Consider the following 21,211-nt stretch of genomic DNA (forward strand, 5'->3'; position numbering starts at 1 on the left):
TCAGCAGGATCCTTTGTCAGCACATCGATGGGGATTTGGCTGGCAGGGCAGTTTGTGTGCAGCCCTGTTCCCACCAGCACACTCAGTGTTCACCACCACCTGAAGTCCTTGCAATTTACAGCCCTGTTCTTTTCAATTTGCTCTGCTAAGTCGTTTGGCTCCCGACAGCTCTCGATTCCAAACGCTGGATCGTTCAGCACGAAACAAAATGACATTGTCACCCTAATCAATGCAACTTAGAGTAAACTGCAAGCACCCACACCTCTTCCAGCTTGGGCTTTACACCAGGAGCTTGTCACTGTGTTGTGGCTGCCAGGACAGTTGCTGAGTACCTGGAGGTGGCTGCAGAGGCAGGATTGCCTGGGAGCATCCCACTGCCTGCTCCTCCCTGCCCTCATCCCACTGCCGGGGCTTGGAACCAGTGGACTTGCTGATCTTTAAAGGTCCCCTCCAATCTTAACCATTGGTTAACCATTGATTCTGTGACTCCTTTCTCTTCCTCATGTGCTACACTCCATGTAAATCATACTTCATTTTTTTCCTGCCATTTCCTGTTCTTTTTCTTTCCCTCCCTACTTTCCTCCACCTGTCCACCTCCCTCACTAGCCCACCATCCTCAGGCTCTTGCTGAATTCCCCCATCCCACTTCCCTCACCACGGAGAAGGGTTTTATAGAATTCCTAAATGGAGAAGAGGAGGAGATTTCTGGGCAAAAACCACCCAAAAGGCTGTATGGAGAATTATTAGTCAGTTCCTGAGTGGGAACCAGCATGTTTGGCACAAAGAGAATGTAGCAGGGGAGCACGTTACCAACATGAGCTTAAAAAGATCCTGGCACTTGAAGACAGTTTGGTAGAATTCATCACTTAAGAACTCACCATTTTCCTTCTTATTCTTCAAACCAGGGTTGTTGAATGTAGCCCAGGAGAACTTCTAGGGGCAGGAGAAACAAACCACCTCATTAATATCAGAGCAGCTGCAAAAGGTATTTTAGAAGTGGCTAATTAACAAACCTCTGATAAATCTAATGTGAGCAGACAGCAGCTCTGAATAAGTTTTTTAGAGTCTTTGAAAAATTCATTTTCTTCACAAGTCTACCCATTATTTATTAATTACTCTTATTCTAAATTCTGGATCACCACAGTTTCCTCACTCACAAGTATAATTTCCCCCTCTCTCTCTTAATAAAATATAGTCAGGAACCCAAGTACACACGTCCTCTGTTGGCTTGTTTTCACCTTTGGGCAGTAAGCGGGGGTTTGCTTTCTGGTTTAGAAAAGGGGAGGGCAGTAGGAAATGACAACTCCCATGTCACAGTTCCAGTTTTGTTTCTGGCCACCAGAAGTTTTTTCCAGGCCAGCAGCCCTCTCAGTGACCAGCTGCCCCCTGTTTCTGGTACTTACATGACCCCAGCAGCAGCAGATGCGAGATCCTCAACATCTCGAGTATTTTCTCTTTGGAAACTCCTGCCAAGGAAGGATGATTTTCAGTTGAGATGCTGAAATGCAGATCTGACTGTGCCTGACCATGCAAAGAAATTGTTTTCTCAGTACAGGTGGCACCTTGAGCACCAGGCCATTTTTTTCTGCACATATCTAGAATTCCAGAGAGGTTTTTGTGTCCAAGGTCCTGGTTGAGCATCTGGCCGTGACTCCCTGACCTTTCTACAGCTGTGGCCAGAACCACTTCAGCAGCTTTGCCATGTCCATTAGGGCCATAAAACCCTGTCCTGCTCACTGGCTTCATTATGAAAACACGTTATTACCTGTAGATTCAATGTCCTGGTTTGAGCCAGGACAGAACCAATTTTCTTCCTGGTAATTTTACTTCCTGGTGTGAGCACGAACAAAACATAATCAATCTCTTTCTTAAGCGTTGTTTGGACAGATGGGATTTTTTCCTTCTTTGTGAAAGGGTTTGGTTTCCAATACAAGCTGCCTCTCCAGTGGAGAGGAGGTGGGGTAACCACCTCCTAATTAATGCTCGACTGGCTGAAGCCTCATTCTTTGAGCAGAAGGTGTTAGGTGCAGTTATCTTACACTAAATTCTGACATAAAAAAGAAAACAACTACTACTGGTGTGGTTAACACCAGGAAAAATTGTGTTCAAGAAAACACTACACCTGGGTTCCTGATTCTTCCCCATTTTACACCATCTTCCAAGAAAAACCTGAATAAAGGCTACTCAGGAGCTCAGAGTTTATTTGCTTAGGAGGTGAACCACATACACCTGAAGTGACAATTCCACAATTCCTTCATGTTTCTGAGGATTAGAAAAATAGTCTCAGCAACACTGATCAATGGGAACTTCAACAAGAAATGTGGGCCATCTATTACATTTTCTCCCAGTCACCATCCTTCTGCTGAGAATTGCATTTTATGTGCCTCCTAAGCATTAAAAAAAAAGGGAGCAGGATTTAAAAAGAAGCTCATAAGAGTTTTGCCTTTTTTTTTTTTTAATTGAATCTAAACACCATGTAGCCAATTAAGTTGGCAGTAAATTCTGAACTGCTGGTTTGATGGTCTCTGCAAAATCATGACTATTTTATTTTTTTTTTCACTTTGTAGCCACAGCAAGTGAAGGAAAAAGGCATTAAAATCTATTTTTGGGTTGACACAACCCCCCTCCAGAAAAAAAGTTTAATTAGCTGAACATTTGGAAAACTTATTTCAAGGCCACTTAGTAGCTTTTGTCCAGCTGGGTTGGTTTTACAGTCCTTTAAAGCCTCCGAGGTTGCATTTTTTAGCTCACTGTGAAATGAAAGCACCATTTGGAAAACAAAAGCCAGAAACTGCTCTCAAAGTTGTCATTTTTTCTGATAATTTGCTTTCCTTTTTGTTCACAACTATTTGGCATATGTTATTGAAATCCATTAATCCTTTTTAGCAAGCTGAAAGTATTTTACCTTATTTTGTTGAGTAAACTTCAGTTCTTCATCATGTTATTTCAATTTTATGAGCTCCTGGGACCTGTTTATGGAGGGGAAAGGAGAGCTGATTGTTTCCCTCATTTTTTTCCTGGAAACCAGAGATAAATGGGATTCTGTCATCTGCTCCTTAAGGGGAATTTCCTCTCCCTCCCAAGGTTTAATTGACCCAAAGGTTTAACTGAAGGGGAGAATCACACCTGAAGCTGGGATAACACTGGGAGGCAGGAAAAAGAGCAGCAGCATCTCCTGAGCTGCTGGTACTTTTCCACAATGGATTTCTAAGCTCCAGCCTGTGGAGTGCCCAGCAGCTTCCACTGTTCCTAACTACCCTGCTGCAGGGGGAGCATTTTCTGGCTGGTAATTCCCACCTGTTTGAGGACAGGACATCTGCCTTTCTCCCTCCCCTGACCTGGGGCTGCTGCCCCAGGAGGAGCACAGGCCCCTCTTTGACTAGTTTGGTGTAACTACTAACAGCACAGAATTAAACCTTGTGCTCTTTAGCAAACATGAACAAGGCCTTATTCTCATTTCAGTGTAACTATGAAATCACCCCTGTGCTTCTCCAGAATTAGACATGGGTTTATTTTGCAGAGCACAGATAACAACAGATTATATTCAGGAAATCATGTAACAATTATCTCCAAAATTAGCCCACACACAGGGGACTGCTGAGCTGAATTGGAAAAACATTCTTTCTTTTCTCCTCCCACTCCAAATCCTGCCTCCTTCACCCATCCCCCCCGATATCTCTCCTGTCATTGTTTATTTGTTACATTTTATTCTCACCCAGCTCCACACCTTTCAATACCCAGAGATCCAAAGCCCCAAAATACCATGTGAAGGCAACTCCAGAGATCTGCTTGAAATGCCAAGTGCCTGTTCCAATGGCTGAAGGTTTGTCCATTGGTACCACACAAGGTCTGCACCATCCTGACAATTCAATAGGTGAAAGACCAAGCAGAGTTCGTTTCTCCTGTGTCCCTCAATGGATGGATGCAGTGTCCTACACTTAATGTCTTATTTCTTAGCATTTCTCAACCTCTTACATTGCTAAGCACAACACTTCAAGCAAAAGTGGATGTTCAGTGACTGCTCTGATCATTCATCTTCATAGAAGTAGAAAGGGCAGATTCATTTTGGCACCAATAGAAAGATGAGACAAATGACAGTAGTTGGTCAATGTTCTTGACTCGAAGTTCATTAAATTTAAAGGAGGAAACTGCTCTCAGAGCTCCTACAAGGCAAACTGTTCAGCTCAGGTGAAAGCTGCATCACATCCACAGTGGCTGGGTTTGATTTGTGCTTTGGCCAGTACCAGGGGAACATCCTTTCCTTTTGCTTTAAGTTAGATGCCAAAAATAAAGCTGTTTCATTAAGATGGAGATTTGATTTGAATGAAGCTAGTGGCACAGGTTGGCATTTGCAGCACCTGAGATGGACTACAGCCCATCTGCTCTGGACCAAACAGACCCTGAACACAGCCTGAATGCTCTGAGCCCACCTTGGTGAAATCAGCCTTGTTAACCACAGCTCCAGACCTGTCACTCACATGTGCTGTCACATCAGTGACAATTTCACTTGCAAACTGCACCTGGGTTGGATGGCTGCCCGTGGGGGGAGCAGCTTTGCATCCAGAGGTTAACTTGTGGAAATCAGAAAAAAACAGCAGCTCATACTTCACTCTTTAGCAAGGGAGGTTATCTGGGGGGGTTTCACCAGGAGAGCCTGCAGGCTCCCCAGGGGGGTTTGCAGCAGCAGCACTTCTCACCCATTCAGCTGGGGCAGGTCCTGAGCAGGATTTGTGACAGTCACCTCCCAGGAAGACTTCCAAGCACCCCTTCCACTGCCTCAGCCATTTCTCAGCCTTGGACAAAGGGGTTTTACTCTTCAAAAGACTGTTACTTGGAAGAATGGAGTGTGGCAATGCAGAGAGAACAGTGGTGTCTGAGGTGCAGGCAGTTGAGGAGGGAACAGGACAGAGCCACTCAAAAGATAACACACCCAACAGCATCTGTGTTGTGGATCTCTTCCAAGAAGAGAAAGCTGATTTGGTTATTTAGTTATTCACATTCTACCATCCCAAGCCCTTTTTGCTATTTTTAATTGCACAAAGCACTTTTCTGCTCCTTCCAAAAATACTCTTTTTATGGAAACAGCTGATGAAGCACCACAGAGGTAAGTGCATTCCAGCAGGTCCCTGCACACAGATGCTCCATGTCTTCTGCTCCAGAGCCACTGCCAGCAAACAAAAGGGGGGCAGCCTGCTGGGCCCATCCCCTATTTTCCAAAGGCACAGGAGCATTGGAGGATGCTTGTGAGGTGCAACCTGCCTGTGGTACCAGAGCACCTGAAGCTCCAGCTGCAGGTTGTAGTTTATGGGGTGGTTTGTGGGCTCTGTGGGCATAATTGGAGCAGACTCTCAGCACCCCAAGTCTGATCAGAATGAAAGGAGGCAAAACCCAGCCCTTAAAAAAAGAACCTAAAGCAGCCTCCTGGGTGGTGTTCAGGCTGCCAGCAGACATCCTTGCCCTGCCTGCACCCAGGCTTTGTGCTGGTGGTGGCACCCTGGCCTGCCTGGCATTACATGGTCCCCTCTGAACTCCTTTCTAAAACCAAGGTGTTCTTTTATAATTCTCAGCTGGGAAAATCCTCTCCTGCCAGGCTCCTGGCTGCTTTTCACATCAAACAAGCCTCGTGCAAACAGGTTTAACTTTCTGACACCTCTCTTCAGCTTGGCAGGTAAAACTGCATCAAACAGCAGGTTAAAAAATTGTTGTGGGAGCAATTAGTCTGCAAGAATCATTACTTTGAGAGTCCTTACTGCTGAAAAACATTTCAGATATTTTAATCTCGGCCCCCTTAACACTCTGAATAGGACAAAGTGCAGAAAAGAACCTGGGTTCCCTGCTACCAGTGCCTTTGGCAGCATGGGCAGGCAGGTGGGGTCTGTGACACACACTGTGTCCTTACCCTTTGGGGACTTATGTTAAAAAGCATCAGCCCACACAGGCTGCATTTTTACCTGCCAATTGCCAGAACAGGTCCCAGCATTTTTCTAATGGAAAACAAGGTTGTCAAGGACATAAGTGTTTACACAGAACATTGGATTTATCACTGGAGTAAATCTGATGGTGCTTGTGAAAAAATAGTAGTGGAAGTTGTCGACAGCCATAGCAACTGAAGAGAACCTCCTTATCACAGCACCTTGTGGGGGGAGAAGGAACACAGAGAGGACCTGGGAGCCTGAAGGAGGGGATGAGGTTGTTGCTGCCAGTGGATGGTCTGGCCCATCGTGCCAGGTACATCCATGAGAAAAGCCTTGGAGGTGAGGACAGGCTGGAGACCTTCCCTCTGACCTAGCCATTCATCACAGCTTTCAAGGTCAAACTGGGCAGTGCTGGCAGATGAATGTGGAAGTTCATGGTGCAGACAATCAGCAGGATTGGGTTTTCCTTCACCTTAAGTTGCCCCTTGTTAAGAAGCTTCAGTTGCTTCAGCAAAGTACTGATTTCCCAGATCCCAGGCTAATCCCATGCAGTCCTATCATTGGCTTTGGTCTTTAATCATTCCAGATACACAGCTCCCACTGATGTCAGCACAGGTTTTGCTTTCTTGCAAACTCAGCAACTATTTTACAGCAAAATCCCACACTCAGCTTTAGTGGGAACTGGGTGGCAAAACCACAGTGAAAAATCCCTGGCAAGTCTCCTTTTTGACCTGACTTAAAACTCCAAATGCAATAAATAGCACTCAGCAGAGATCTAAGGAGATGCTGTGTGACTGCAGAGCAGCAAGTGCTCTGCTTGCTTCATGTACAGACACAGGTGTGTCTATAAATATACTTCAGAAAATTAAAGATTCATGTATGGACTGAAAACCAAGACTTTCTAGGTGCTCATGCTGCAACCCTACATATGAGCACAAGGCTTTTGAATGTGGGTTATAAACTCTGAAAAGTTTAAATTCATGCACCTACTACTTAAGTAATTTTAAAATGTCTGTTTAGACACTCCAGCCATGGATTACTGGCTCCATGGAAGTAAAACCAGTTTGGTGTATAGAGAGCTAGAATCTGCTTGTGTCCTGGATAAAATAAGGTTATCTGAGGTAGCACCAATTTACTGGCCTCTACCAACTCCAGAGAAAATGAGAATCTCTTTAATTGAGGTTATCAAGTTACCTTGCATTGCCTGGATCTCGCTGCAGGAAAGATGTGGTTCTCCCAGCTCAGCTGCTATCTGGGATGCCTCGGGCAACTTGCTCATGTGTCCACAGCTCAACTTGTCCTTTCTTTGAGTGATACCAAAAGTCTGACCCACGGTGACTTCAGTGTTTTCCTGTCACAGCCTTTTGAGTGCAGGGTCCCATCCAACTGAGCAAGGAGGAGGATGCTCTGCTGCATTTCCCTCCCCTTGGAAGCTGCAGGGGCTTTGCCAGCACCTTACAATGTCACCCCTGGGCAGGCACGGAGCCACTGGGACCTGGGACCCCAAACTGGCAGTTCCCCAGGAGAGCAGAGAAGGATTTTTTCCCTTTCTACATTTTTATACTTCCTAAGATATAACCTCATTCTTGGAAAATGGCTCTTACTCCATGAATCATTCCTGTGGGTAGAAAAAAAATATATAATACTTTACTTCTAAAAATAAATCAGAAAGCCTCACAAAAATTCATGAGTTTATCAAATTTCCGAGTGACTGAAAAACTTTTTAACCTAATTTAGGATTCAGTTTTCCCCCTGCAGTTTCTCAGCCCTGGTAGAAGCTGTAGATATTTGAGTCTGGAACACAGAATCTTTCAGATTTATTGTCAGTATGACAATGATTATGTAGCCCATTGAGATGGAGTGGTGTGATTTAGTGTTTTGGAGGCATTTGTCATGTTTGATGAATGCATCTGGTGATTCAGGGCAATGAAAATGTGAGATTTCCAGCTGGTGAGAGATAAAGGATGCTGGCTGACACACAGGGTTATGGCAGTGGCTATAAAAGGTTACAAAAATTTTATTTGTTTCCCATTTAGGGTTTTAGAGGAAGATGGGAAGGAAGACAGGCTTGAGCTGGCTCTCCAAGCAGGAGCTAGATATGCTGTGTAGACATTTCTAACCCTTGGATCAAATATACTTGGGAAATCACTAATATGTTCTGCTGCCATCAGCTGAGTTTTAACTGAAGCTGAAGCTCAGCTTTCACTTAACCAGACCAGCTCTAGCTGTACTAGAGCATCAATCCATATAGTGGTACTTATGAGGAATAAATTGATTTTCTCATTGCCCTGTGTTGGCTAAAAATTATTCGATTATGTATTTAGCTACTAATGGAAACTCATTAGTAGATTTTCATTTCATGCTTGTTTGCACCTGCAATCCATTTCTTCTTGTCCAAAGGATTGTTCCATTTAGGTTGCATGCTATACATTTTCTTGCATATAAACTGATAAGCATCAGCCAAAATTCAGTATACGTGGTCTGAAATAGCTCAGGGCCATCATTTTTACAACAGCATCATTAAAACAACAGATCTCTGGTGAATCATTGCCACTTATTACTGTGCATATTGATGTTCTGACTTGCCTGTTCATTTACTCGCTAATTTTGTTATCTTTGCTAGTGACAGTCCCTTGATGTCCTCCTGTTTGCTTATCCCTTCCATTGCCCGGGGCCCCACGAGGCTCATGTCCATCTTTTTTTTTTAGGCTAAAGGATGGGAAATACCTAACCCTGGGCACTGAGCCTGGTGCATAACTTGCTTTGATTTGAGCTACAGGTTTTGTGGCTGTTACTCTGCACCCACCATTTGAAAAGGAAGGAGCTCAGGCAACAGCAGGAGTGTATTTTGATTTTGTTTACCCCACTACAACTACAGTAATTCTGAGCTTAGCATAACTTTGGCAGAGCAGCACAGCTGGGCCAGGGGTTGGAGCCTCAGCCACATTTTTTGTGCTGGTTTGTGGGCCTGCAAGGGACAAGAAAGCATCACCAGTGCCCCCAGGCTCAGACCCACCAAAGCTTTCAGGGGGTAAAGGACACCAGCATTGTACCACTGTAACATCATCATTATCATCACAGTACAAATCCCTGATGTCCAATAAAGCACATGCTCAATGGTCACTTGGTTTATTTGCCAGGATATGTTGTTATCTGGTTTGGAATATTCCTCTATTCCAACCCAGCCAACTCCAGCCACTGGGCCACCTGGTCACTTTTTATAGGTTTTTTTAACAACCTAGCTCAACAAGACTTTTCACTGCATGGAGAAAGGATTGTATTCATGCTCTTAAGGCACTAGGTAAGAAAATGAGCCAAATGATCCCAACAAAGTCAACAGGAGAGTTGCTGAAGTGTAGGTATCTAGAGCGGGATGGAGGAAACCCTCTTTGCTGCTCATGGGCTCCTGCTGGAGGGAGAACCATCCAGCCCAGCCAGCTCTGCCCCATGGTGGCACCTCACCTCTGGTCCCTAAGATCTCCTTGGTCCACAGCAGCAGAGGAACAGCGACAGCTTCATGGATGTGATGTAGATTCCACCTCCCAGCTCCTCACAAGGGCAATGTTCTGAGACAGATGCAAATGGATTGTCAATGGGTGTGAATGGGAAGAGATGCTTTTTTGGGAGATGTCTTCAAAGCAACTTCAACTAGTGACCACTGTCTTCCTTTTTGCTTTTTCACCTCCCTTTGCTCTTGGTCATGGGAGGCAGAAAAAGCAGCTAAATCTCAGCTAGACCCCACATGACCAGAAGAGCAGAGTGGTCATCCCTACTTACCCATCCAATATTTCTTCAAGCATTTCCAGTTTAGCCACAGCCCATCGTGAGCTGTCCCACTGAATGGTCACAGACAGTCTCCTGCTGGTACAAACTAGAAAAAAGAAGTCCAGAAATTAGAGGTGTAGGTGCAGGAGTAGGAGATTGACCATAACTTTCACATAGAAAGTTGCTGGGCATTTTATTCTGGAGTTTTGAATTAAAAAAACAAACCACACATTCAGGTTAGTGAAGCAGAATCTGATCATAATAATTATGTCATATTTTGTTCTCATATAAAAAAATAAAAACTTGTTCAACTGTAGCAGAATTATTTGGAATTGATCCAAATATGAGAACTGAATCCCTTAGTGCTGGGTACTAACACAGCCCCTGCACAGAAAAATCCACTTGCTTTAGAAATATCTCCTACCAAGCAGCTTAACCCAGCGAGGGTCTGCCTGTACTCCTGAGCAAAGCAGCTGACAACAGGCTGGGTTCTGAGTGTGCTTGTTAAGTGGTCATGATCAATATGAATCTATTTTTCAATTAAGCAGGAGATACTGGGTGGATGTGCATTGCCTGCAGGCCAGGAGAGTTTTGAGTAAAACCAGATTCCTGAATATAAAGTTCTGTTGGTTTTGCTCTGGCTTTTAAATGAGCTTTACCAGCATGCAACTCCAATGCTTGTGAACTCTGCAGATTAAATTTCCTTGCAGTAATGACCACTAGGAATTAGTGAAATGTTAATCTTCCCACCTGCTGTGTATGATTATACATGACTCTAATCAACCCGATTACAAAAGAAAGCAATTTTTGCTTTTACAGAATTGTTTTTGTTGTTGTCTGCTTGGGTTCTTCTTGAGGAACTGTAAAATTTCTTACCCTATGTTTAAAGGCAAAAAAATAATAATTAAATTAAAACGTGTAAAGGGGAGCAGTGGAGGCTGATAGTAATTGCTTTACAGCAGTAATTGATGCTCTAAGGATTTATTTCAAAGCATAGAAGTCGAATTAGAAACCTCACTTTATCTGGATTTGCGGTGCTTTGATGCAGCCACTGCGTCTTTGTGTCTTGATTTTTAGCTAAACTGTTCTTAATGAGAATGCTAATAATTACAGTGGGACTAAACTGTTTTAGGGACACAAGAGGATAAAAGGCAAAGTTGGATTTCGTTTAAAGCTGCAGCCACAAACGTGACACCTCTGCTGTCAGCCCTGAAGTGCTGCATGGGAGAGGGAGCAAATGCAGCAGCTGAATGCGTGAGAGGCAGGTTATAACGGCAACCTAAGGAGCTACATCTAATTGCATTTCTTGGGTAAAATGGAGCCCACCTGTACCGATCTACAAAACAAAATAAAAAACAAAGAAGTGAAGGCTGGGCCCTCCCAGCCTTCTGAGCAGGGACTGCAGAGCAAAGGTATTTATCTGAGTCAGAAATCCAGGAAAACCAGAGCCAGAGCACAGAAATCTGAAATGACAAGGAAAGCAGAGCAAGCGACAGCAGAACATTATCAAAACCACAGTTTCTTTCTCAGCAGCTCCAAGCCCCAGAATGCCTCAAGTTCACCCCAGCTCAGTTACCATCATCCCCAGGCTTGCCCACAGGAACAATCCCTGGATTGGAAATCCTCCTGTCGAACCCTCTGATCCAATGTATTACTAGCAGTTACCTGCAATCACACCCAGGACCTGAGGAGCACTATTCCATGGGCAAGCTTAATATACCCAGAGAAATATGATGCCAATTATGAACCCAGTGCTCCTCAGCACTTTGCATGCAAAGAGCAGAATCTAATCGGGGATCTCCATGGTGACAGTGTTAAGGTAGCTGGGTTACCTGAATGATAATTTCCATCCTTTCATCTGATCTTCATGGGTTCCTCACTTTTCATCTTTAGCTCTGAATGTGTTCGGCTTCTAATGGAGAGGAATTGATAAATATCCCAGTATTCCTTAGAGGAAAAGCAACCCTTTTCTCATATGTACTCCTGCAACTTCATTCTCCTTAACAATTTTTGCAGGGAGAACTGCTCATGGTAGTAGGGAATATGCCTTCTACACACACCCAGCCACTTCACACTGGACTAGAGGAAGAACAGAAAACCCCTTGCTAAAGCAGATCTCCAAGAACTCCCAAAAGTAAGTCTTTCCCCCCTGGACCTGTGCCTGAGGAGAGTGCCAGTTCCCCCACACCACTGGCTCTTCCCAGCCCTGCCTCTCCAACAGAAGCTCTATGGAGAGCCCACAGATAACTTCTGCTCTTCATCATCTCTGGTTAATTGTTCCCACAGTGGCTGAGAAAATACACTGTAAAACTCATGTACACTGAGTCTAGGGCTTCCATCATTTTCAAGACCTTCATCCATTTGGCATTTTGGAGGAAAATTCTACTGAGCTCTCAAAGCAATCTAGCACTGGGAGGCAGGATGGACTTGCCATGGATGTGATGGCCATGAGAGCCCGTGTTTGCTGAACCATGAAGCAGCAGCTGCCTTTCTCTCCTCCTTTTCCTCTCTAACCATGGGTTTATTAGAAATCTGAACTTTTTTCAGTTTGGCTCATTAAAATCTTTAATACCTTAAACAATCTGGTGTGTCTCCTGCTACAGGTTTTACAGGAATATCCTGGGAAGGTGAAGCACAAGGCTGTGCAAGGAGCCTTGGAGCTGTCAGGTGAGACCCATGTCCCAGCTCGGGCATCCAGCAACCTTGGCAGCATGAGGCACACATCATGTAATGCAGTGAGAACACATCACTTCCAGTTACCTTTATCAGCTATAAAACTGCTCCCCACATGCTCTCCAAGTCCCTCCTGAGGCTGAGGAAGGTCAGCGAGGAAATGACTTGCCCAGTGGGAGGGGGCAGCAGGACCACTCAGACCCAGCCACCACAGGCTGCTTGCTTGCTCCCCAAGATTTTCCCAGGACAAAACTTCACTAAAGCCCTTTCCATGGGCAGTTTGGTGCAGCTGGCAGGCCAGCCCTGCCCAGCTGCGGGTGGTGCCCACAGCTGCAGCTCGGCAGGGAGCAGAGAACAAAAGCCAAGAGCGACGCTGTGCAATCACCCAATTAACTTCTGCAGTTTTGGTTTTAATCTACTTCTGCTTACTGGAGAAATAAATGCAATAGATCATTAGTGCTGCTGTTCCTAAGGCTCTGCAGTCCCCTCTCCCTCTCTCTTCGCAGAGCCAAGTTATCTAATGCCTGGCAGGAGAGTTAAAAGGATTCTCTTCCTCTCACTTCATGTATTAGCTCTAAGTTTAGCTTCTGTAGGTAACAATTTCTGTTTAATCTTTAATAAAGAAGTATGTTTAGAGTCTCAGGGGCACACTCTCTGCTCATTTGAAACAAATGAGGATTATATAAGGAGGAACATGAGCTACAAATAGGATTCATAAAATTAATTGGCTCTAAGCTGCAGCTGAGCTGAGCCATCAGAAGTGACAAGTGGCCAAAGCGCGTCTGTTCCACTCAGACAGCCCCAGGATGGGCTGGGCCTCTTCCAGGAGAAGCCCTGCTAAGCCCAGTTCTGCCACGGCTCCAGGATCCCACAGAACCACCCACCCTCTCCCACCACCCTGCTAGCACTAATACAGGTCCAGAGACTCTCCAAGAGCTCCAGGCTGTCTCAAGGTTTCTGTCTGTGCGGTGCCACCGACATTCATGCCACCTAGGAAGGCCACAGATGCTGTGGACAAAGCTTGGAGCAGCACGTGGAGGTTTTGCAAACTGCAGAGTACTTCCACATCACTTCTGAGGAATCCCAAAATCACAGCACATGCTTGAACAGTCAAATGAGGTGCTAAACCCCCACTTTACTCTTGACTACACTTGCCAGTCCAGTTGCCAGAATTCCTCTGCACAAATCCGTGGCTGCATGTGCTGTGCTCCCTCTGCTCAAGCCCTTTGTTGGACTAGAAGCAACAACAATATTCTATATATTGATTATATCAAATATCCTGCTGCTAAATCCATCCAAGAAAATGTCTGGGATTCCTGGCAGGAGCCTGTCTGCTGCCCCCATCCCAAAACAGCCCAGCCCAGAGACCCACCAGGAGCCAGGCAGCCCCCCAGCCTCTCCCCATTTAGCAAACTGCAGCTCCTTGCTGGCAGGATCAGTTACAGCTGCCATGCTTTAATGAGCTAATGTAAAACTTTTAGCTGAATCCCCCTAATTGCAGTTAAAGCACCATGTATATATAAATAAATATTCTAGAATAGCTTCCACATGTTCCTCCATCCCAGAGCTCTCTGGTTACAAAATGCTGAGATAAGTGCACTAAATGCTGCCAAGATGTGCATCCCACCCATCCCCACCACAAAGCCCAACTTGACTTAGGCTCCTGGTATCTTTTAAATAGCAAAAAGGTATAAAGACTCATCCTAAGCAGTGCCATTTTAACTGGGGAAAATGTAAAAGGCCTCAAGAAAATACCAAAGGGGCCAGAGCCCCACAGCAGGGCTCATGGAGCAGCATGACCATGGCCATCTCCTTGTGGAGCTCTGAGCAGCCAGCCCTGGCCAGGCTCCCAGCCCTGCCCTGAGCATCCCAGCCCAGATGCTGGGAGTTTGCACACAGCCAGAAATGAAAATAAATGGGAGTAAAACTTCTCTTGCACCTAATCAGTAATGTTACTGGGAGTAGAAAGAGTGAACAAGACAAAATCTCTTTATCTTGCCTTTCTCTGAAGACTCTCTCAGCTAAGCAAGGCTGTCACTCATTAATAGCTTCTGAAATTATCCTAATTTCTCAGCTGTGTTTTTCACTATCATTGACATTTTAGCCATTGGCACCAGCACTCAGGACAAAACACAATTTGTGATAATGTCCTTGGGTAACCAGCACTACACCAGAACAGTTACTAATGGAGCAGGGAAGAAGCATGACCATTTTCCTGCACCTGACATAGACCTTTGACAATTTTTGCCACTCTTGGTAGCTCACGGGGGAGGCTGATGTTTCACCTCTTCTAGTTAAAGTAACTTGCATCCACACCAACAAGAAAGCCCCTCATGCAACAATGGCATTTCTCAGCACTTAGTAAGCACCATGTTGAATGCATCTATTATTTCTTTCCAGACAAATCCCACCTACTTGGATGCCACCAGGACCAAGGACCAACATGAAGAGCAGATGCTTTGAAGAGCCTCTGGGCAAGGAAGAAGTGGCAAGGTCCATTGCTGAGGTCATGTCCTCAAGTACTGGCAAGATCCAACTGGATCATGATGCTGAATGATGCTCATCACATTCACCCGTGGTGTTAATTCCCTAAAAGCAAAAAACAACTATTGTGTAAGAGCTGCCTGGGACAAGTCCTCCAGGGAGTGGAACTGCTCTCACAGCTATGTTTGAGGGCTGCCTCTCTATTCCTGTACACAATATGGTGCTTTACCCTGCTTGAAGAGTCACTAGAGGATCACCTGGGCTTCTTGGGCTCAGTAATGTTGTTCCCACCCCAAGAGAGGAGCAGCAGTCCTCAGCCTGTCAATGCATTTTTCAAAAGAAATGGGACGTACACATGTGGTTTTCAGATGATCCCACAGAAAGAGCCAAGACTAGAATTTCCCTCTAGAATTCAGTGTCTGGAAGTCTTGCAGCTAGTCAGACCTGGTTTCCATTTAAAGCAAACAAAACCTTCCCAGTTGATAATGCATTATTCTCAGGTACCAGGGCTCTCTGTAGATGGGGAGGGGAAAATAGGAATATTATGCATGCACGGTGAAAAGGCAATGAGTAAAGGGGAACCCATTGCAGAAGGGGAAGTCATGTTCTGCTTAAACCAACTGAATATATCCACATGGCCAGCCTTTCTTATCTTCAGAGATAGATCCCATACACACAAACTGGCCAAAAGCAAGAGGATCTACAGCACAAACCTCAGTGAAGGGCAGGAATCCTGCAAGCAACCCACAGGAGGTGATGCCCATGGCTCCCTGCATGTCCCAGCTCTCCAGGGAGTTTGCATGGGTTGTGCAGCTGTGGCCCAGGGTCACCTCTGATACTTGAATCCCAGCCTGCTGTGCCTCCAGCCTGGGGTGCCCAGGATCCAGCACATCCCAGTATTCCCACACAATATTATCCTGGCTGAGAAACCATGTCCAACCTGCCAGAAACCAGCACATGGCACGTTAAAATACAGCAGGGACATCCTGTGCTCTTCCTCGCACAAAGTAGGTGACCCATTTTCCACAGGTACTGCTGGAGCATTTCATTTCCTAACCTTTCCTCTTGTGTGACACAGGGGACAGCCCAGCCTCCCTGCAGCAAAGGCCCTTTCCTGCAGCCCCAGCAACAAGGCTGTGTTACATTCTCCGTCCTGCTCCCACTGAAGATAACGGCCAAATCCCTGAGGGTCTGGAGGAGCCCAGGATCCAGGTTTGGGGAACCTTCTGCTCCTCAGCAAAGCGAGCACCTGCTTTTCCCTGAGCCTCATCACCCAACAACACCATTCAAACACACTGCTGTGTTTGGAAGGGGTGTCTTCAGCTGGAACCTTGGAGACACGCGCAGCGGTTCCTGGGTTGGTAACAAAAGCCTCGTGGCATTTCTTAGAGAGAGAGAAAACCGAGTTTAGCAATTATCCACAGCCTCACATCATTGCTGCAGACAGGCAAGCTGACGTGGCAGACTGAAGCTAATTGGGTTTACAGTAGAATGAAGCTTTGATTGAAGTGCCTCTCTTTAAAAGAAGAAAAATACTCCATAGACCCCCCTGCCCCTGATAACATTTCTCTCGAGCATGTAAAACAACCACACCACCTATTACCAAAGAAGAAAGGCAGAGATTTTTATTGCTTTACCAAGCAAAGACCCACAAGTAAATCGTTGGGCACTGTTTGATCTGCTGTACCCTGATCCATAATTCAGCAGCTGCAGAAGGGCTGCATGGGGCTGACATTTCAGGGGCTTTTGAAGTTCACGAATCCCCCATGGTCACCAAGGGGAGGGACCCTGCTCAGGAAGCCAGGGTGGGCTCTGAACAAAAGGTGGGTGGGGAACTGATGCACAAAAGATTGGTTACCAAAAAAATCAGAGAATGGAAATGAGCCTTGCCTCGAGTTTACTGAGTGAATAATTCAAATTCTACCATGGTGATTTATGAAAATAAAAAGACATATTAAACAAGCCCAGCAGGCAGCAGGTGCTTCTATTTTTATATGTTAAGAGCAAAAATGAAAAGGCAGAAGCTTCTGCTTCACTGGGCTTTTTTCCTATTTCATGGTTATAGTTTAAAATAAAAGAGCTCCCATGTGCTTCAGGGATACACCATGCTCAGCAATTTGCCTACTCAAGGGAGAGTCACATGAATATTTCTGTCACTGTTTATGCCCTGGGTTTCAATTTCGACACAGCCACGTGGAGAACCCTTCCAGGTGTCCCTAAGAATTCATGTTTCTACTGGGGTTTTTACAGAAATGACACAACAACCCACACATTTCAGAGAAAACATCTTTGCAGCAGCCTGGTGTGGGACAGCACTCAGCACAGACCTGCTGCTGACCGTGTGCTCCTCAAGGGCTTCCCTGAATCCAGGTGTGTATAGCTCCACACAGGAATGCAGAACACAGACCAAGTCTCTGTAACAATTTGGGGTTACTTTGCAGGGAAAAATCCCAAGTAGTGGCACAGTATCTACATTCTTGAAGAAAGTGAAAGAGGGAGATGAGCAAAGACAAGATGAAATGGAAGATGGAGGCTTTGTGGAGAAGCAGAAGAAAGGGGGGGCCCAGCACGTGAGGATGGGAAACAGGAAAGGCAGGATTGCAAGGGCAAAGGCTAAGCTAGTTAGAAACTCTCATGATTTATCATAGGACCACAGACTGGCTTGGGTTGGAAGGGACCTTTACAGGCCATCTAGTCCAACCCCGTGCAGTGAGCAGGGTCATCTTCAACCAGATCAGGTTGCTCAGAGCTCCATCCAACCTGACCTTGAATGTTTCCAGGGATGGGGCATCCACCACCTCTCTGAGCAACCTGGGCCAGTGTTTCACCACCCTCATTGGAAAACACTTCTTCCTTCTATCTACTCTGAATCTCCCCTCTTTTAGTTTAAAACCATTGCCCCTTCTGGACTTTTATTTATGAAACTGACTTATCACCTTTTGGTATGAAGTGGACCATAGACACTGAGACCAATGGGCACAAGCTGCCTGGCTTTGACTGGGCAGCATTTCGGCCTCTCAGGGGCAACCACTTAAATGCAGCTGTATCTAGGGGGCAAGTTGCATCTGGTGGTATTAAAAATAGGCTTAAAAAAAAAAAAAAAGACAACACAGAGAAGAAAACAGTGAGATGGAAACCCCAGTGACCTGAGCAATGTCTGGTATCTTGCGGAGGAGCTGTGCCCCACGTCCTCCCTACCATTTAGTGCTTCTGCCTGTCCTATTTATATGATGGCTTCAGAAGAAAATCCAGTCTTCAAAGCTGATGATCTACCCATCTGCCAGCTCCATCAATGCAGAGGGCCGGGCTGCTCTGCACATCCACACCTCTCACATTGGCTGCCATATGGCTCATTACGCGAAAATGCCTAATTAAGAGAAGACGAGATTTTCTGAGAGTAAAACCTGATGACTTTCCATGGATGAAACGGGAGTGGCAGTGCCACATCACAGGAGGTGGCAAGTACAGGGAGAGAGGCAACTTTGAAGGTAAACTGCTGCCTCAGAGTGTCGTGAGCTCTCAGAGGTTTAGACTTCAAAATTACACATTTCATGCCCCGCACATTTGCAGCCTGACAGCAGGATTCCCCCGGAGAGGCTGGGGAAGGATCCTGCACACAATGCTTTGTCAGATCAAAACACCCAGCAGACAGAGACTGCAGATCAGAGGAGCTTACAGCTATTAAATCCAACAATTTGCCACGTTCCAGATGTAAACCCAGTTAATTCACTCCACGTGCGTTAATAAGTGACCCCGCTTCTGGAACCCGCACCACGTGGGATGGAGGGACTGCAAGTGCAGATTGACTCTTTGATCATGTGCAAAGCCAAATATCAAAACTTCCCCCAAGACCCCCGACCAGCCCCACCTGAAGATGCAGCAGCAGCTGAGCATCCCTGCACTGGGAGACTGTGAGGACACGATGGACCTGGGGCCAGCGCAGCAGGGGCAGCCCCAGCCCCCTCCTGCTGCCACACAGCCCCTCACACCCTACTTTTGGCAGAGTGCAGCCAGGACATCCATCCCCAACCCAGTGATGCCTGCTGCTGGAAAATCATGGTCAAGGGTAGGAAAAGGGGCTACCTCACTTACACTGGAACTGTCCTTTCCTGGAATGACTTGCTGCAGCTCCTACAGCTGGTGAACGTCCTGCCCAGACGCATCTCAGCAAGGGCTGTGTGTAGCTCTGAACTAACCCATGACCTAGAAAAGAGAGTGAAATTATCTCATGAGATTAGTTAGCAAAAGGACAAGAGAGGTAAAGGTAGACACAGTCTGACAGGGTTTCTCCCTGGGAGGTGCCTTCCTACAGGTATTTCTGTGAGGTGCCCTGGGGAATCCTGCCAAACGCTGTACGAGCTGGGCAGGAAAGCAGCACACCCAGCTCCCAGCAGCTGCAGAGACCCACTCCTCCCAGGCAGCCTAAGGCAGCAGGGAATACAGCCCTGCAGCCCTTTGCAGCTTGGTTTCCATCACCCCACTTCAGCAGCAGCTCAATTAGCTCAACACACACCTTCCTCTGGGCACTGGGTAGAGACAAGAACAAGAACATAGGGGACTGACCTCCCCATGCATGGGAAGAGGGGTGTGCATCATCCCACCAGCATTCCCACTGGTATTCCCACCTCCCAACACCCACTGGGAGCCACGGCTGAGCCTGTGGGACAGTGCAGGACCAGGGCTTCATGCCCAGGATCAGCTGGGCACTGGGAAATCATTTGGCCAGCATGGAAAAGAAAGAAATAAACTTGTTTTTATGTCACAAGATATAAAAAGCCTGGCTTCTGCTGGGAGTCCACATTTGGCCTGTTTGGTTCATTTGATCAGATGCCATGAGCGAGGGCATGATTTGAAACCACAAGTCATTCTTGTCCTTGGAATAGTGGATAACTGAGTCTATTAATCTGACAATACATTTAAACTGAGTTATTGTGACAAGGGACTTCTATTATCCATTTCATCTAGTTGCAAACTGTCAGAATAAATCTCAGGGGTTTAGGGGAAAAAGCTGCCTTCCTTTGTTTGCTGTTTTTATATGCCACAACGGTTTAGATTTGGTTCATTTTAACTCATGATACTGTATAACTGCACAGGAGGAAGTTCTCAAAGAACCTATCACAGAAAATGGCAACTTTATGGCCAAAGGTGTTTTTTTTTTTAAATAATCAGGACAGTAAAATTTGACTGTCATGGCAAAAAAAAGAATCAGGACAGTAAAATTTGACTGTCATGGCATTGACTTCAATGACCCTTTTTTTCCTGTTTAACTGGTTCACCTTTTGGAATCAATTAAAAAACACTCTTGAAAAGGATAAAGTTCTTTCCTAAAGTTCTGGTTTTATCTTGCTTGTAAAAGCAAGTCGACTTAAATAGTTAAAACTCTTAAAGCCAGACATGACTCAACAGAAGGCATCAAAGAGCAAGCAATGGAATCAAAGTTTAAGATGTCAAACTGGAATTTAGAAGGCTGGGATTCAATTTCATGGCTCTACCACCAACTTCTTAAATGTTGTGTAACTTATTTCCCCACCAACTGGTGGGGGGAATAACCCCAGCAGATGATTGTACAGCCTTATTATCCATTATTTGCTCACTTTAGTAACCAAACCTCTTCTAGTAGAACAACAGTGTTTATTGATGTAACTGCTAACTGGTCAAGAAGTCCAGTGGCCAGGAAGGTCGGTGCTGCAGGGCTGCCCCAGTGTGAAGGAGGAGATCACTTGGGGCAGCCAATGTCACTTAGTCTGCAAAACAGACACACAGAATTCCCAAGAAATTCAAACCACCGTGTGCTCGTGTCTGTGAACGAACAGAGAGAGGTGACAGCCTGCAGAGCTGCTGGGGACTTTGCTTTTCATCAGCCCCCAGGGGCTGCAGCCCTGGCCAGTCCCCCACCGAAGGGACCTTTGAAGGTTTCCTCCCTTGGTAAGGACACTTTAACCCCTCTCTAGCACTTTGTTCTCAATTCTTCCCCTTAAGTTGCATTTCAAAGCCACCATGAGCAGCAGGGAGTCCAGAGAGTGGCAGATAAATACACAGCAACACCCCCCACACATGCACTTTAATTACATCCTTTACAGATAAATATTAGTTTTGAGGAGTGAATTTTAGAGGGTTTTAAGAAACACTAAAAGCTGGCTGTGCTCCCATGTAAAACACATGCATAAGCTCAAAACCCAAGTGTCTTGGAGAAAAAAATTAAAATCAAACCCACGTGTTTCTGGAGGGCAGATAAAAACCACATTTCCAAGGCAGCATTTTTACTTTGAGTCCCAGCTCTGGATTTGGAGTCCAGGTTGACAGGAGCTGCAGCCCAGGGATGCTGCAGGTGTCACAGGTGGGGAGCTGAGAGCTTTCAGGAGCCACAGCTCCTG

At 45.8% G+C, this 21,211-nt stretch overlaps 1 protein-coding gene across 1 annotated transcript in view; it reads right to left on the reverse strand.

The window, feature by feature from the left end:
- The window catches only part of CRBN (cereblon), a 39,101-nt gene extending 35,268 nt beyond the window's left edge, over window positions 1-3,833 (reverse strand). Inside the window, exon 1 of the mRNA XM_010003371.1 lies at window positions 3,716-3,833. Coding sequence (XP_010001673.1) covers window positions 3,716-3,833 — 118 coding nt within the window. The remainder of the gene's footprint in view (window positions 1-3,715) is intronic.
- Window positions 3,834-21,211: the final 17,378 nt, after the last annotated feature.

The sequence above is a fragment of the Chaetura pelagica genome, unplaced genomic scaffold (genome assembly GCF_000747805.2).
Source record: "Chaetura pelagica isolate M959 unplaced genomic scaffold, ChaPel_1.0 scaffold328, whole genome shotgun sequence".
Lineage (NCBI taxonomy): Eukaryota > Metazoa > Chordata > Aves > Apodiformes > Apodidae > Chaetura > Chaetura pelagica.